The 15,494-nt window shown below is 44.3% G+C and overlaps 3 protein-coding genes across 3 annotated transcripts; 2 read left to right on the plus strand and 1 right to left on the minus strand.

Annotated features, from left to right (window-relative positions):
- Positions 1–2,838: 2,838 nt before the first annotated feature.
- On the plus strand, positions 2,839–6,859 carry LOC306796096 (cystine/glutamate transporter). The gene is made up of 13 exons (XM_079294874.1): positions 2,839–2,930; positions 2,999–3,239; positions 3,721–3,847; positions 3,936–4,051; positions 4,158–4,283; positions 4,412–4,511; positions 4,616–4,660; positions 4,764–4,887; positions 4,968–5,071; positions 5,183–5,279; positions 5,744–5,893; positions 5,973–6,150; positions 6,448–6,859. Exons 1-13 carry the CDS (start codon positions 2,907–2,909, stop codon positions 6,510–6,512), a joined length of 1,497 nt encoding a protein of 498 aa, XP_079151000.1. The 5' UTR covers positions 2,839–2,906; the 3' UTR covers positions 6,513–6,859.
- Positions 6,860–7,716: 857 nt separating this feature from the next.
- Positions 7,717–13,795, minus strand: foxm1 (forkhead box M1). The gene is made up of 9 exons (XM_079294988.1): positions 13,649–13,795; positions 12,295–12,780; positions 12,033–12,166; positions 11,259–11,438; positions 10,838–10,966; positions 10,600–10,659; positions 10,128–10,176; positions 9,842–10,014; positions 7,717–9,727 (listed from the first exon to the last, which is right to left on the minus strand). Exons 2-9 carry the CDS (start codon positions 12,740–12,742, stop codon positions 8,915–8,917), a joined length of 1,986 nt encoding a protein of 661 aa, XP_079151114.1. The 5' UTR covers positions 12,743–12,780; positions 13,649–13,795; the 3' UTR covers positions 7,717–8,914.
- A 170-nt stretch (positions 13,796–13,965) lies between these two features.
- rhno1 (RAD9-HUS1-RAD1 interacting nuclear orphan 1) lies at positions 13,966–15,432 on the plus strand. Its single transcript, XM_079294125.1, has 3 exons — positions 13,966–14,059; positions 14,213–14,400; positions 14,557–15,432. The coding sequence occupies exons 2-3, from the start codon at positions 14,236–14,238 to the stop codon at positions 15,265–15,267; spliced, it is 876 nt and encodes a 291-aa protein (XP_079150251.1). The 5' UTR covers positions 13,966–14,059; positions 14,213–14,235; the 3' UTR covers positions 15,268–15,432.
- Positions 15,433–15,494: the final 62 nt, after the last annotated feature.

Consider the following 15,494-nt stretch of genomic DNA (forward strand, 5'->3'; position numbering starts at 1 on the left):
TGACCTGAAAGTGAATGCGATAAAATTCTACACAGACAGCAAAGTTGTGTTAGGATACATAAACAATGAGAGAAGAAGATTCTACGTCTATGTGAGTAATCGCGTACAGCGTATTCGACAGTCAACACGGCCAGAGCAGTGGAGTTATGTTCCCTCTGAGTTAAACCCAGCAGATCATGGGTCCCGATCTGTTCCAGCTGCCAATCTTACAGACACCACATGGCTGACTGGAACAGCTTTCTTGACCAAGCGGAAAAGTTCAGTGGTCGACACTGAAGATAAGACGACATATGTCCTCGTAGATCCAGATTCTGATGCTGAGATTCGTGCCAGCGTAACATCACTCGCCACAAAAGGTCTGCTGGTCTGCGTTTGAGTCCACCATCATGCCCCATGACAATAGTGGCTTATTTCTTAATATGGGAGTGTATTGTATTCAATGTATTGGTTATTTTATGTCCTTTAGCAACACCTAGTTGCGATTGTGAATAGCTGCACTGAACGAAGTGTAAATAGTCAGAGTAACAGGAAGTGATGTTCAAGGAGTGCCGTGTGCCCATGGACTCATTGAGTGAGCATCTCAGCATTCAATCCATTGAATCCTGTGCCTTGAAGTCCACAAAAATCGGCTTCATCCGTAAGTGTGCTACTATTTACAGTTATATTAACAATAGCTGAAAACTACATTTTACTAAAACAAGTTTTAGTGAGGACAGCACAGTTCCTTACACAAACAGATCAGAGCATGCACATCTGTTTTCACAACAAACGCTAGGTTGCTCGTGTGTTCTTGTCCTCACCTGTCGGAAGGCCATCTGCGAGCGCACCAGGCATTCCTGCTCAATCTGCTGCAGGTTCAACTTCTTCCTCTCGTTCATTCCCCTCTCTTTATAAATCATTCTCATTGTATAACACGGTTAGTCCGCTCGGCCTCTGTCCCACTGCGGCCCTCTAAGCTTTCAAGCATTTCGAGCTGAACGAGGCTCTGCTGGAGGCTGCACCGCATGCATGTTAGCAGCTAGCATGTTAGCCAGACCCCACCCTGCACCACCTGTGTTTGATTTGGGTCACTTGGCGTCACTTATCAGTTAATTGGGGCAGTAGTAAAAAACACAGCATGAGTCACATGACATAATTCCACAACTACATTTTGTTGCTGAACCCTTTGTTGTACAATAACAATAATTTACCCAAACCTGAAACTTGAATGACTAAAATAGTTGATATATATATGTATGATGAATTCGTGGACCAAAATAAACATATCTTGTTATTATATAGAACAACACACAAGTGTTAGATTCTATTTTGTTATAATTATTTGTAATAGTCAAATTCCACGTTTAGACTTGGGATAAAACCTACATTTGGGATTACTTTCATCACACCAGAATTAATACGTAGCTTGGTGGTGAAGTTGCTAAAACGTACTCATAATTACAATACTTTGTATTCTCTGTGAGATGGGCTTATGGGAGAAGCGGTCTACAGTGAGCAGTTGAGGCTGGTTTGGCCTCCACTTGAGTGGGCAGGGATCTTGGGAGGTCAGGTGGAAAACAGCCGGGGAGTCGGGCTCACATCTCCTGGGGCCGGTGTCGTGTGAGCTCGGGGCAGGGTTACCCGCTGAGAGAGGGGCCCAAGTCAGGCCTGCCGTGGGATTTCACAGCGTGATGCCCAGGATGTCCCAGGGCCTGGAAGAGATATAAGTCACTCAGTGTCAGATAATTGATATCTAGTGAGAGATGAGGTCGCCATCTTCTGGAGGAAACACAGAGTGCACCCAGCTTTGCCTAAATTGAACAAGGTTGGTGCATGTTGTGCAAGACTTTAATAACTTCCTGTATGTTTAAGTAAATCAGCATTAATGTTGACTCTGTGTGTATGCTATAGTGACATATGTTGTTTTATGTCTTTGCACACAGCTCTTACGTTGGTTTGGAATTTTGCAATACATTTAAAATCATGTATTGCCTTTAACAGCAGCAACAAACATCCCCCATCTTGGCACCTGTCAGCTTCTTAACCTCTCAACAAAACAAAGACATGTGATCCATCATATGATCCTGTTATCTGTGTGCCATAACATCCCATAGTCCTGCATTATCTTCTGTATCTGCTTTTGGCTCTGAATGCATCAATATGACGTCTCGTCACAATCTGACTGCAGATGAAATTGGTCACACTTCATAACTCTCCAAAGGAACCTATTGGTAGTGGGTGTGAAGGAATTTTAACAAGCAGAGTTATAGCACTGATGAAGTGAAACTGACATCCATGCAGTGGCCAGTCGAGTGGAAATAGGGACAAAAAACAAGCCTCAGTGATTCTCTCTGCTGAGCTGAAATATCGCACAAATGTTTCAGGTTTAGCCGAAGCCACGGGTGCGTGACAGCTGGGAAAAAAGCATGACTCAAATAAAGGACTACAAAGCTTGTGAAACAGAGCTTTGGCTGGGACAAGATTAAAATGTGTGTTGTTGAAAGCGGCCCCCTAGAGTCTGTGCAGCTGCCCCCACATCACCACATCCCTTTCCCCCCCCCAAAGGGCTGAAAGGCCTCTGTCAAGCTGTACACACACACACACACACACACACGCAAGAGCACAAACCCAAAGTGCAACGCAGGAACGTGTCGAGTCTTTAAACTGCAGTAATTACTGAGTGTAGTTTGGAAGAGTGCTGGCTTTGTTCCCTGTTCAGACTGGGGGGGGGGGGGGGGGGGGGGGGACATTCAGCATACATTCGGGGGAGAGGGGGCCATGTTGTTGAGGCCAGTGTTGTCTATTCCTTCCACAGCCTCATTTCAATTCTTTAACTGCTGCAAATGTGTGTCCAGAAGTGTTAACAGGAGGCACGGAGAGGACTGTTGATTGCTGTTTTCTGAAACAGCATCGAGGGGAGAAGTGGAATGGATTCAGACACACAAAAAGAGGTGAGAACTTAAACGATGTAGGTGTAAACTTCATATCAGCAGAAGTAAGGAAACTTAAGTGTGTTCAGTTGAAGTTGTCCAAAATGGACGGGACACGCGTGAGGAAAGAGGATGACAAGAAGGAGAAGACGGAAGATGAGGTGGTGCAACTTCGGAGGGAGATCGGCCTGCTGCCTGCCGTGTGCTTCATCATCGGCTCGGTGGTGGGCAGCGGGATCTTCATCGCACCCAAGGGAGTCCTGTTGAACAGCGGCAGCGTGGGGCTCTCCCTGCTGGTGTGGGCGCTGTGTGGGGTCCTCTCCATGCTCGGTGAGATACAGGCCTGATGCTGCCTGTTAGAACTAAAGTGTTCATTTCTGTGTTGATAGAATTAATTTGACTTTTATTCAATTGCCATGTGTTTGGTGCAGACATGGAATGGAATATTTTGGGAAAACAATGCAAAATAATAATTAAACAAATTAAAATATTTACTTTTTCTAATTTTCTTAAGCATTCAAACATGCATTCATTTCTTTATTTTTGATATAAATAATGAACTAAGATTATTAAAGTTTTTGTGGTTATTTAACTTTTAAAATGTATTTTTGGGCAGCATCATGTAAGCACTTTGTTTTCCATATGTCAGTCAATGCATTCAAACATGCATCAATTTACCAAATTATTATTGTAATAACAAATTCAATGATTGTGTTTATTTATCGATTTCATTTTGCTGCAAGTTATTCACACAACAGGGGACTACTTGAATTACATGTAAAACGTTTTTCTCTGCCGTCTGCTCCGTTAGGGGCCCTGTGCTACGCTGAACTGGGCACCAGTTTTACAAAATCAGGGGGCCACTACATGTATCTACTGGAGACACTGGGACCACTGCCTGCCTTTGTACGACTCTGGTCTGAGTGCTTATTCATCAGGTTTGGAATTAGGTGGATTAGTTTCGCCCTGTTTGTCTTGACTGAAAGTTAAATCAGACCATCATAACAAGCATGTTTCCGTGTCCAGGCCAGCTGTGGCTTCCTATATGTCCCTGGCTTTTGGCCGCTATGTGGTGGAGCCGTTCTTTGCACCATGTGCTGCTCCCACAGAGCTCATTAAACTGGTCAGCATCCTGGGATTGAGTGAGTGGTTTTATACAACACCAATCATACCGCTCTATAAGTCCACGTCGTGCCAAATATAGATTAGCCGTTCTCTCACCAGCTGTTTGTCTCTGTGTCTCTGTAGCGATAGTCGTGGCAATCAACTGCTCGAGCGTGACCATGGCCTCCCGCACTCAAGTCACCTTGACTTTCATAAAGATGTTCGCTCTGGTCCTCATCATCGTCCCTGGAGGCATCGCACTGGCCAGAGGTGGGAGGATGTCATCGTTTATCCTGAGGATACAGATGTTTTTTCCAGCTGCTAAGGCCTTGTCAAATGATTACCATTTGATGATGATGCTCCGTTACTCTCTTTCTCTGCATCTTCTTTTTTTCCAGGAAAAACAGAGAGTTTCCAGAATGGTTTTGAGGTTGACTCATTTAAACTGGATACGTTGCCACTGGCCTTCTATAACGGCCTATATGCCTACAGCGGATGGTAAGCGACCCTTCATTTCATTCATTTACTGTCTCTATGACAGTATACCAACCAGTGATAATAAAAATGCTTGTGTGGACGGACCTTTTCTTTTTTCCTTTTAGGTTTGCTCTGAACTTTATCACAGAAGAGGTGATAAACCCAAACAGGTATTTTACATCTGCCATCCTCACTGCACTCAAATCCATTTCTAAAAGCCTTGTTGCCTTGACAATACTATCAGATCTCTCCGTGTGTATCCCGTCTTGACAGAAACATCCCGCTGGCAATAATCTGCTCCATGGTGACAGTGACAGTCTGTTATGTGCTTGTTAATGTGGCCTACTTCACCATGATGACTCCCGCTGAGCTTCTGCTCTCTGAGGCTGTGGCTGTGGTCAGTGGTGTGCTGTAGAACACGCACGCATTTAAAAAAGGAATGTGTTTGAAGGCCGTTCTGCTCCTCTGTCTCTGCAGACGTTTGCGAACCGTGCTCTCCAGGGATTTGCTTCTGTGATCCCCTTCCTCGTGGCGATGTCGTGCCTTGGGGCGCTTAACGGCGGCATCTTTTCGTCACCCAGGTGATCTGTGCACAGATGGGTTATTATTGTTTTATACTCCAGCATGTGCTTTAAGTCAGCCAAGAGTGACAGCTTACAGCGCGAGTGGAAGTCTTACTGTTTGAGTTGCAGGATGCTGTTCGTGGCAGCCAGGGAGGGCCACTGGCCCCCAATCTTTTCCATGATTCACATCCGCAGACGCACACCTTTGCCTGCTGTGCTATTGCTGGTAAAACACTTTCCACACAATAAAAACAAAGCTAGTGGGCAATCTTTGATTTAACATCCACTGACTAATTATTTTCAAGGCTTTCAACTGTATCTCACTGTCTTCACCAGCAGATGGAGCTTGCTTGTTACATTTTAGAATTGCCGAAAACTGTCCAATTTAAACACAGTAGACTTCACAACTTTATTTTTTGTTAGAAATGATAAGTGAATGACAATTGAATTAATATAAGTAACCACCGAAAGGGGTCTCCATATCCCTTTTGCATACTTATATTTCTGCTTGTTTATCGGTAAGATATCTTACATTTAGGACATGGTTCGAGATGGGAACCCACACTTAATTCTCATTCCTAGTGGTACCCACATGTAACATAGCAAGTTATGAATTAAACATCCCTATATGTAACAGTCACAACAGACCGAGTATGGATGTGTCATCATACCTGCATTGTCTGTCTCCAGTACCCCTTGATGCTGGTGGTGCTATTGACCGGAGAGATCTACCAGCTCATCAACTTTGTCTCCTTTTCTCGCTGGTTCTTCATCGCTTTGGCAACCTCGGGGATGGTCATCCATCGATTTCGCTTCCCCAACCACCGACGGCCTTTCAAGGTTCGTGAGTCAAACTGGATATAGCATTCTCTATTATACGGTTAACTACGTTTTATTTGCTCTTTTTGATGACCCAAAGGTGCCGCTGGCCCTTGTGCTTACCTTCACCGTGGTTTGCTTCTTCATCGTGGGTCTGTCTCTGTACTCGGACCCCTGGAACACCGGGATGAGCAGTGCTCTCACACTGACCGGGATCCCAGTTTACTATGTGACCATCTACCGCTATCGCCTACCACATAGATTGAGACGCATCTTTGGTAAGTTGTGCCAGAATCTGCAAACGTATTGATTTTATATATCCATTTAGTTGGGAAAAGATGTAGTTACATCTTCAAATGTGTAGCGCAGAAGGTGAAGAGAGCCAATGGCATAATTGTGGAACAAAGCTTTTCCTAAGGAATGTAATGTGTGTATATAGGTTTCTTTAGGGCAGTTTGTTTGTAACATAGAGATGGAAATTACAAACAGCCTGTTCTTCCCAAAACATTTCCCCCTTTTAGCTTACTAAACCTTTCCAACTCTTCCATAACTCGGATTCTCTTCAATATTCCCAGACTACTTCAGCAAGCACCTGCAGATCCTTCTAGAAGTGACTCAACAGGAAGTCCAGACGTTCTGAAGATGTCTTTCTACTGGATGCCACCTTAACAAGTCCAGGAATCTTTTTTGTTTAGATTTTGAGCGTCCATTTGAGTATTGTAGTCATTTAAAGATTTTTAAAAAACAATGCTGGAAACAGGTTGTGTATCCGACTTCTCTTGTAGAATTTTATTAGCGCTTTATATTTGTGCATTGGACTTTAAGTTGCTTACTTTTTTTTAACTGCCATTGCCACTGGAGTAAGAGGTGCTCACTATCATTCTCCATGATGTGAGGAATTTAAGTTTTTAAGCTCCTAATTATGGAAGTTATATGTTACAATGTATTTACTTTAGGAGGTTTTGACCAATGATTCTCAACTGGTGGGTCGCGAGCCTTTGCATGACAAATAAAATAAAAATAAAAATAAAGTTGTGATTTTGAAGGGCATTTTTTATGCAGCGGATTTATTCTAGCATTTACGGCACTTGTTCAGCGGTGCAGGAAAAACAATGCGTTGTGAATCACATCACGTGATGCAGCTCAGCCAATCAAATATGAGTACCAGTATTCTGACAAGTTTCCTGACTTGAGTGAGATGTACACACACCGTGACACACGGGGGAGAAACGAGGATACAGAGAGCAGAGCAGGACTGTTGAGGTGTGAGTCGAGTCAGTCAAATCATAGGACGATTTCCAAAAGAGAAAAATGTCCAGAGTCATATAAGTGAATTCTTCCAACACTAATTTCTCTTTTTAGAAGATGAGAAAAATATAATTGTGACTTTTCACTTTACCCTGAATGAACTGAATTTAAAGCTGCAGGGCAATTCAGTGAAAATAATGTTTCTAAAATAGAATTTCGTTATGTAATTTATTTAAAAATCCATGTTATTTTACTTGAAATAAGAACATTTATGTATGATTTATAATCCATCCAGTTAAATTTGAAAACTGAGAATAATAATTGGTGTACTTTCTTTATTTGATTTGACAGTTGACTACACAGAGACGTTGTTACTACTACTAGACTTCTTGAACATATATATTTTTTTTTCAAGAAGTCTAATATATATAAAATTATATATATATATATATATATTTAAAATTTGGTGGGTCGCGGCTTGTCCAAATGTTATGGCCATAACAATGAAGATCTAAATCTCCGCCTACAAAGTTTTGTAAGACCAATAAAGTCCTTCTTGAATCACAAAGACAACCTATGAATGGTTTCAACCTTTATTGAAATATAAATAACAAATAGTCAACCTTGCCATGTCTTCCATCAGATGCAATCCACCCGTACCGGCGTTTCAACAGCACTGTACTGTGGTTTGTGTGAGGTTGTCAAAAACTCTTTATTTACATTTTTGAAATGTGAAAAGAGCGAGGCAAACCGCCATGCTCTCTGAGGCACCGACACCAGCGCGTATCATACAGACTTAAAGAAACACCAACTTTAGGAAACAGAACAAGGCACACGCTTTGCTCAAAACCCCAACATCTCACTCTTGAATGCCGTGCAGCGCATGAACAGATCAACTAAGTGCAATGCGAAACCTCTCCACACACACACACATGCGAACAAACCAGAAGGAATGATTTAAAGCCTTACATTATTTAGAGGCATTTACAAAACGAGAATATCTCCCATTCTGCCCGCCAAAGATGGTGCTTACAGAAAAATACATTTGCATCGTTACTGAAAACTAATCAAATCTGCTAGATGGACGCTACATAGTCAGTATTTTGCTCCCAAAGATCTTCAATTATGGTGTTGACATGAGGGTAAATGCATGCAAAATGTCCCCGTCTGCAGGTGCACAGTGCCTACTGATGGCAAACTAGTGAACAACCAGGATTTATAAAGTCAAGTGGGGAAGACAGTTCTAGGAGTGAAGCACAGAGACAATCCCATTGCCGTTGGTGCCATTTGTATTACTTTGCCATTGTTTATTGCCGACAATCTCACAACCTAAAAGTCGATTCCAGGAGGCCGCCTGAACCAAACGGCACGGAAGCATCTCGCTGGCAATATATTGTCTTTTCATTCACAAATGCAAAAGCTAAATTATATATTAAAATGTGCAAATCGACATACATAAGTGTATGTGTACATACATACATAAGGATAGATTTCTCCTTCAAGAGCACAGAGATACGACAGGTAGGATGAAGTATCGAAGGAAACAGGACCCGCCAGTAGCTTTACTGGTAGAAATAAGAGAACAAGACAAAAGCCGATGAAGAGCGATGGAACCGATAAAAAGCCAGAGGTGGAGACGAACATCTAATGTGGGGGGGGGACGAGTAAGCAGCTTGCTAATTTGACCTGGAAACAAAAATCAAAGTTCCCCCGTCATTATTCCCATCTTCTCCTATAGTGTTTCTGAAAACAGACGACACATCGATGTGATTAAAATGTGTTTTGTCCACCCGGCTACTTAAACTGAGGGATGAACTCGGACCAGCTGATATTGGCCAGACCCAGCTCCTCGTCATCCAGACCGGAGAAGCTAAGGTCCACTAGTATCTTGCTCAGGCTGTCGTTCATCGTGTCCAGGACGAGGCCCTCCGTCATCGAGCGGTTGGTGGGCGTCGCGCCGCCGCCTCCCGCCTGAAGCAGCTCCCTGGAGCAGCTGCTTCTGAAGCACTCGATGCGAGAGTCGGACAGTCCCGTCCCTCTGGCGGGAGCCGACGAGAGCAGCTCTCTGGGGGAGCTGAACAGAGGCCAGTCTTTGAAGGGGGTGCTGTTGAAGCTGAAGGTGGTGTAGTCGAGCCGCGGCGTGACTGCGGGGCCACCGGGTGTGCGGATGGGGCTGAAGTCCAGAACGCTCTGGCTCCCCTTGCCCACGGGGGTCACTTTCCAGGGCTCGGGTAAGACGTGAGTGGGAGGCTTGCTGGGCGTGGAGGAGGTCAGGTGGCTGCTGCTTTTGATGGGCGTCTTGAAGGAGAAGTCCCGATCGGGGCTGTGCTCCTCCAGCTGAGTATCCCGCATGTCCTGGAAAGTCGAAGCATCGGAGACGACGCCGGAGTCAAAGAAAGTATTATTGGGGCAGAGGAGGACGGGCTCCTCGTGCAGGGAGTGAACCAGGCGCTGTTTGCGTCGCGAGCTGCTGCCTTGTCTCTTGCGAGGGACTTTGGGAGTCTCGCATTTAACCGGGACACATTGAGGCTCCTCCTTCACCATCACCATGAGGTCTTTGTCCTTCTGGGGACACACTACCACAGCTGGGACGTCACTTTGTGTCACCTGTCGGACATACAACAATGCACTTTACAATTCTACCAGTAACTGTCCATCATACACACCCCAACACAGAACGTAGTTCATTTTAACATCTGCAATGCGTGAGGGAGCCTTTACCTTCGGAGCTATGCGCACTCTCTTGGCTCCTCGCGAAATGATCTGCTTCTGCAGCGAGCAAGAGGGAGGAAACTGGGCCAAGGAGGACGGCAGGAAGAGAGAGGAGGTGAGGGGGAGCTGGATGGGAACCAAGTAGGAGTCGGTTCGAGGGAGAATAGGTTTCATCCGTCTCTCTGAAAGTACAAAAGAAGAAAACAACTCAGAGCAGAGCACCTTCATTTCAAATGACTGACGTTTGTGTGGATTTGTTTCCTCTATCAAAGTCCTTCCATCTTTGTTGACGTACCAGAGCTAGTTGGCGTTTTTCTTGCATCAGGAAGCATCCTCTTCGGTTGCTGTGAAAAACAAAAAGACATAACATCAGTTCATGCAGTGGAAGCGTACCGCCTCAGTGGCCTTACTGTGCTCTCTCATTCCTGACCACAACCTGTGTTCTCTGCAATGTTTTAAGGATTTGGCAAGCAAGAACAGGCAAAAGTCAGAGTAACACCTCTTATGATGGATACTTTTATTTCTGAGTGTAAGCATTCCTCGTTGGACAAGGCGGACTCCCTGCTGCTCACATAATCTCCTCCTGCAATAAAAATAATAACCGTAGACCTCACGCTGCAGCTGCACTCTTTGGATCAAAGGGTCTGATGATTAAAAAGAAAAAGGCAAGTGAATGTGGACATCTGATTTCCTGTCCCTTGTCTGCTTTCTTCTGCCTGACTGATGAAGACTGTTCCGAGAGGACTGAAAAGGTAAAGACATCTTACTTGGTTGGGAAATAAAAGTTGTGGCACCAGAACAGGAGCAGTCATTGGGTCACAGCCGGACTGTAGAGAAAGATGTGGAGTAAATCCAAAATGATCCCCACGACACCATGGATGATAATGATGGTATCCAATACACAAAATGATGAACAAATAAAACAAAATAACTCAATTCAGTGTCGGGGCTTCGTCCTTTATTTTAGATAAAAAGGGTGACGGTGGTACAGTCAGTTGTGCTCACCTTGTACACCTGATCAAGAGTGAGGCACCTGTTGGCCTCAGGCCGGATGGTCCAGAACGAGAGTTTACCATCTGGCGACGACTTACGAAGGAACATGTCGTGTAGAGAGAGATTATGGCGGATAGAATTCTGCAATCACAAATGAGTAAAAGAAAAACTTTAAAAAACTGCCAAATCGGAAATTCAGTGCTTCAATATAACAGCAAAAACGACTTGCTGTGTGATATAGTGGCGCACAGAATGAAGTCACTCTCCCAGATCAGCCGTCACCATGTTGAGAGCCGTGTGGAGGCAATCCCTCAATCATAGATATGCTCCGAATTTGGAGTTCAGGAGTTTTAATGCATGTTTCAGCAAGTCACCCTAAAAGACTTGCTGAATATTATGTGCCCACGAGTTCAATTTTTCAGTTGTAGAGTACCTTCCATCCTGGTTTGGCCACCTCTCTGAAGTAAGGGAAGTGGTCCTCGATCCACGTGTAAATCTCTTTCAGTGTCATCCTCTTGCTCTTCAGACTGTTGATGGCAAACTGGATCATGGCCATGTAGGAGTACGGTGGCCTCTCCGACATGGGTTGCTGAACAGCCTCTGCATTCTGTGCCTGTAAAAGAAATGAAGAATAAGAAAGAGGCTTCAATACATGATACGAGTATTAAACTGGAGACAGATTGTTTTCAATTCAGGTGATCAGCATAAAACATGGACAACACAAGAGATTTCTACTGAATCTTTATGTACAGAAACATCTGAAATCTGACTTCAGTCAGGTTCTCAAATGTAAAAGCTGTAAAAAAAAAAACCTCAAAGTGGCACCGTTTGTGACTGAAAGTGAGCAACTTCCAGTTTAACTTAAAAATTAGCAAACGATGAAATGGTGAACTGTAACTCGACTAATAACTGCAATAACCTCAATATTCATGGTAACGACAATGTTCTACAGGTGTCCACATACACTAATGTTTCAGCTCTGCGCTTTACCTCAGAACTGAAAGCGTTTCAAATCTAGCAGCATGTTTTCTGCAATCCCAATACCACAGAGGTCTTTGTAAATCACAATAGAGTGAGACAGACTGGTTACGGATGGTGTTTTAGGGGACATGCTGACACATGCCTGAGATCAGTGTCTCCTCCACACATGCATATTCTCACATCAACAGTACGATTCACACTGAGGCGACATCGAGGAGCAGCTGACCTGTGAATTCGAGCTTTGGTTCTCCTTGACGGCCATCTGCTTGGCAGCAGCCTGTTCGATCGCGGTCATCGTGCCCAGCCATTGAATATTGGTGAGGCTGTCATCCAAAGCACCACACTCCAATTCCTTGTTCACTAATAAAGAAAAGCAAATGCCATTACTGTTTCAGCAAAGGGAAGGACTAAAGATAAAAAAGATAGGCAATAAAACTCTACAATTATACTTGAAATATCATCTTATCAAATCAGCCTCATCTCCATACATGCTTTGATTCCAGTGAGAGGTTTAACGTCCAGGGAGACGGGCACAGATTCTTCTTTCATTGGTTGTCCAACTGCAGCGACGTCATCCCCCTCAGCAGCAGGCTGACAAAAAGATCCATTGTCCCGGCTGCCACTCCCACTCAAGAGGATGAACTTGTTTGGTCCCTGGACGCCACACTCTTTGCCTTTGGCAGTGAGCGCGCCAATAATACTTTGAAGGTCTGCCGTTTTGGGGATGACAACCACCTGTGTATCAGACATGGAGGGGTGATCCATAATGCGGACGCCATCGGGGAAGCACTGACTGGTGGCTGATTTGGGAGGTTCTTTGAAGCCCGGTGCATCAGCTCGGCTTCGTGGTTCAGCCGCTGGCGGATCATTTTGCTGAAACGGCAACTTTCTTCTTCTGAGGATCAGGGGTCTCCTTGGGCTCTGTCTCATGGTCATCAAATGATTGAAAATGCTCCTTGGTGTTCACTGGTATTCTGCACAAAAACAACACAAAGACCAATGCAAACATTTGCAACTAGCGCCATAACAAAGTTTATTTTAAAGCCCTCTAATCTTTTATCACTGCCTTGTGTGCATCATATCACCACACTGTGCTCACTAGATGCACCTGTAATTGAGGTTTACCTGGCAGAAGGTATGAAGTCAATATCAAGTTACGAGCAAGCTAACCAACAGTTAAGAAAACCAGGCTGGATTCCACCCGTTTCTCCGTCCCTTGGTCGATTTATATTGACAAGATGAAATCATTTAACCAATATCAAATAACGTTACCAGTCTGGACACACTGTGTCACTGATGATCCGGGTTATGTGTTAATAATGGACCTTACAATTAAATGAAAGCTCCGCGTTGTCCCCTGTGGACGTCCTTTAGCTGTGAGATTGCTCGGTTTAGCGGGTTCTTGTCAGATCAGTTGCTTTAGTTCCCTGGCAACGCATCGCCTTCTAGAACAACGGTTACATGTCATGCAGGCGACGACGTGATTTGTGCAACGTTTACCGCTGGTTCTCTGGTGAACGGCTAACGGTTATATGGATCCATATCTGACAACAATAGGCGGTGCAGGAACTTAGTTCAATGTGACATCCATTTGACTGACATGAATGTCATACACCAGGGCTCGAAATGAGGGTTAAGGAGGAAACATGTTTATTATTATTATACATTAAAACCTGGAGAAAATGTAGCTCGGCTATTGCACTCGGCGAGCTTAGCTAACATTACAACTTTCCCTTGGTTAACATCAGCCATCTGTTTGGAAGCTAGGCTAAGTTAGCTATGTGGCTAGTCGTTAGCTCACTACACCATTGTAACGAATAGCAAAGCTAGATAAAGCCATACCTTCATATTAATGTGATGTTTCAGGCGATTCCACTCGGCTGGACTCCTGCCAGTAGTTGAAACACCTGATTCATATTCAATGCGATATCAGAGGACCCCAAGATATCGATTATATTCTTTAATTTCCTCTTATTTACATGCTGTCTGTTCGACTCAACAACGTTTTTTGAATTTTGGCGCTGTGGGCGCCACCCCCACTCTGGTCACATGGTATAAAAATGCACTAATAGAAAGCTAGGCGTGACCGCGCTGCAACCAATCAGAGACGTCGATGGTGGAAACCGGGAAATAACAAGTAACAAGAGGACGGAAAACAAAGGAAGTTCATAGTAGACAACGACGGTGGAATAACCAACGTTTTATTAATTATTTGCAACAATGGATATGTTTTGCTCGAAGTATTACATTTAGGTGAGTACAATGGCGAGTTAGTAACTACAAGTGAAAACGTTCAAAGGTATACAGCTGGCTGTTGACATATGACCCGTAAACAGTGATCTTGTTGACGTACATTGAATCAGAAAGGTACGTTACATTGATGAAGTGACGTTTTCATTCCACCAGGTTTTCAGGGATGCTTTCTATTAATGCCCCGTAAAGCCTTAAAGACAGAGAAGCCTCCCCTGCTGTTCCTGGAGCAGCCTGTGTGTGGAGCCAGACTCCAAAATGTGCCTGAAGTCCGAGCAGCACTCAACCCCAAAGAGTTTTTCCTAGAGACACCGGCACAGAGCAGCTCAACTCTTGATTCTTGGGTAAGTTGTTGAATTCATTAACACTGCTAGTCCTCGAGTATATCGCTGAATCTGATCTAGCTTAAACGGTCTGCAGATAATCATCATTTCACAGAATAATGCTTATTTTATGTTACATGAGTGTTATTCAGATGTTCCTGCACTGATCTCTTTCAGGTCAGACCACAATTCGACCGTTCGATTGCAGCTGCACTGCCGGTGAGACGAGGGAGGAGAAGATGCGTCTCCGCCACAAGCATCCTTGACAGTTGCAGTCATCTGTCCAGAAAGAAGAGCGTGTGCAAATTCCCCTCATTATCGTTTCAGACGAGGTCAAGAGACGAATCTCATCAACCAAAGAGCACACGCACAAATAAATCTACAGAGTGTGATGCAGGAAATCAACCACAGGGATCGTGCCGAATAAAAAGGACGGTTTTGAGTGCACAGTACTCTGACACACCAAAGAAACAGCCGACCTCAATCAGAAAAAGGAATGAGGAGCGATTTTCCAATGGTGCTGCATCCTGCAGCAGATGTTTGGACGAGCCTGAAGCTCCATCTATTCAAGTGACAGAGAAATGCAGGATTCCAGCAGACGGTGCGTCAACACCATCCAATGAGGTCAGCGGGGTCAGTCCACCACCTGATGTGGACACTCCAAAAGTAATTCAAGGAGGCAGTAGCTGTCCCCCCTTCACCTCTCTACATTTGCTACAGGCTCCGCCATGTACACCACCGTGTAATCAGCCACGTGACATTTTAGTGGCTGACACACCAGAGCGGGATTATGGGGTGAAGGTGACATGGAGGAGGAGGAGGGGTTTGATGATGTTGTTGAAAGAGAGGGGCCATCTCTCTGATTCAGATGCCTTAATTAACAGCTGATGTAGAGATTGTGTAAGAAGATGATTAAGCAATGTCAACAGAGACTGTCACAGATTATTCATCGGACCCACTTCTGTGACCAGAATTCTTTCTATGAACTGTTTTTTATTTCACTGAATGGAGCTGCTGCATTTTCAAATCATGGTCGCATTATTAAATGTCTCTCACCCAACCCCACTTCACAACCCTGGTTTATTATTGTAGGACTCAAATAATCAAAGAATGGA

This window comes from Melanostigma gelatinosum, assembly GCF_949748355.1.
Source record: "Melanostigma gelatinosum genome assembly, chromosome: 22".
Taxonomy (NCBI): Eukaryota; Metazoa; Chordata; class Actinopteri; order Perciformes; family Zoarcidae; genus Melanostigma; species Melanostigma gelatinosum.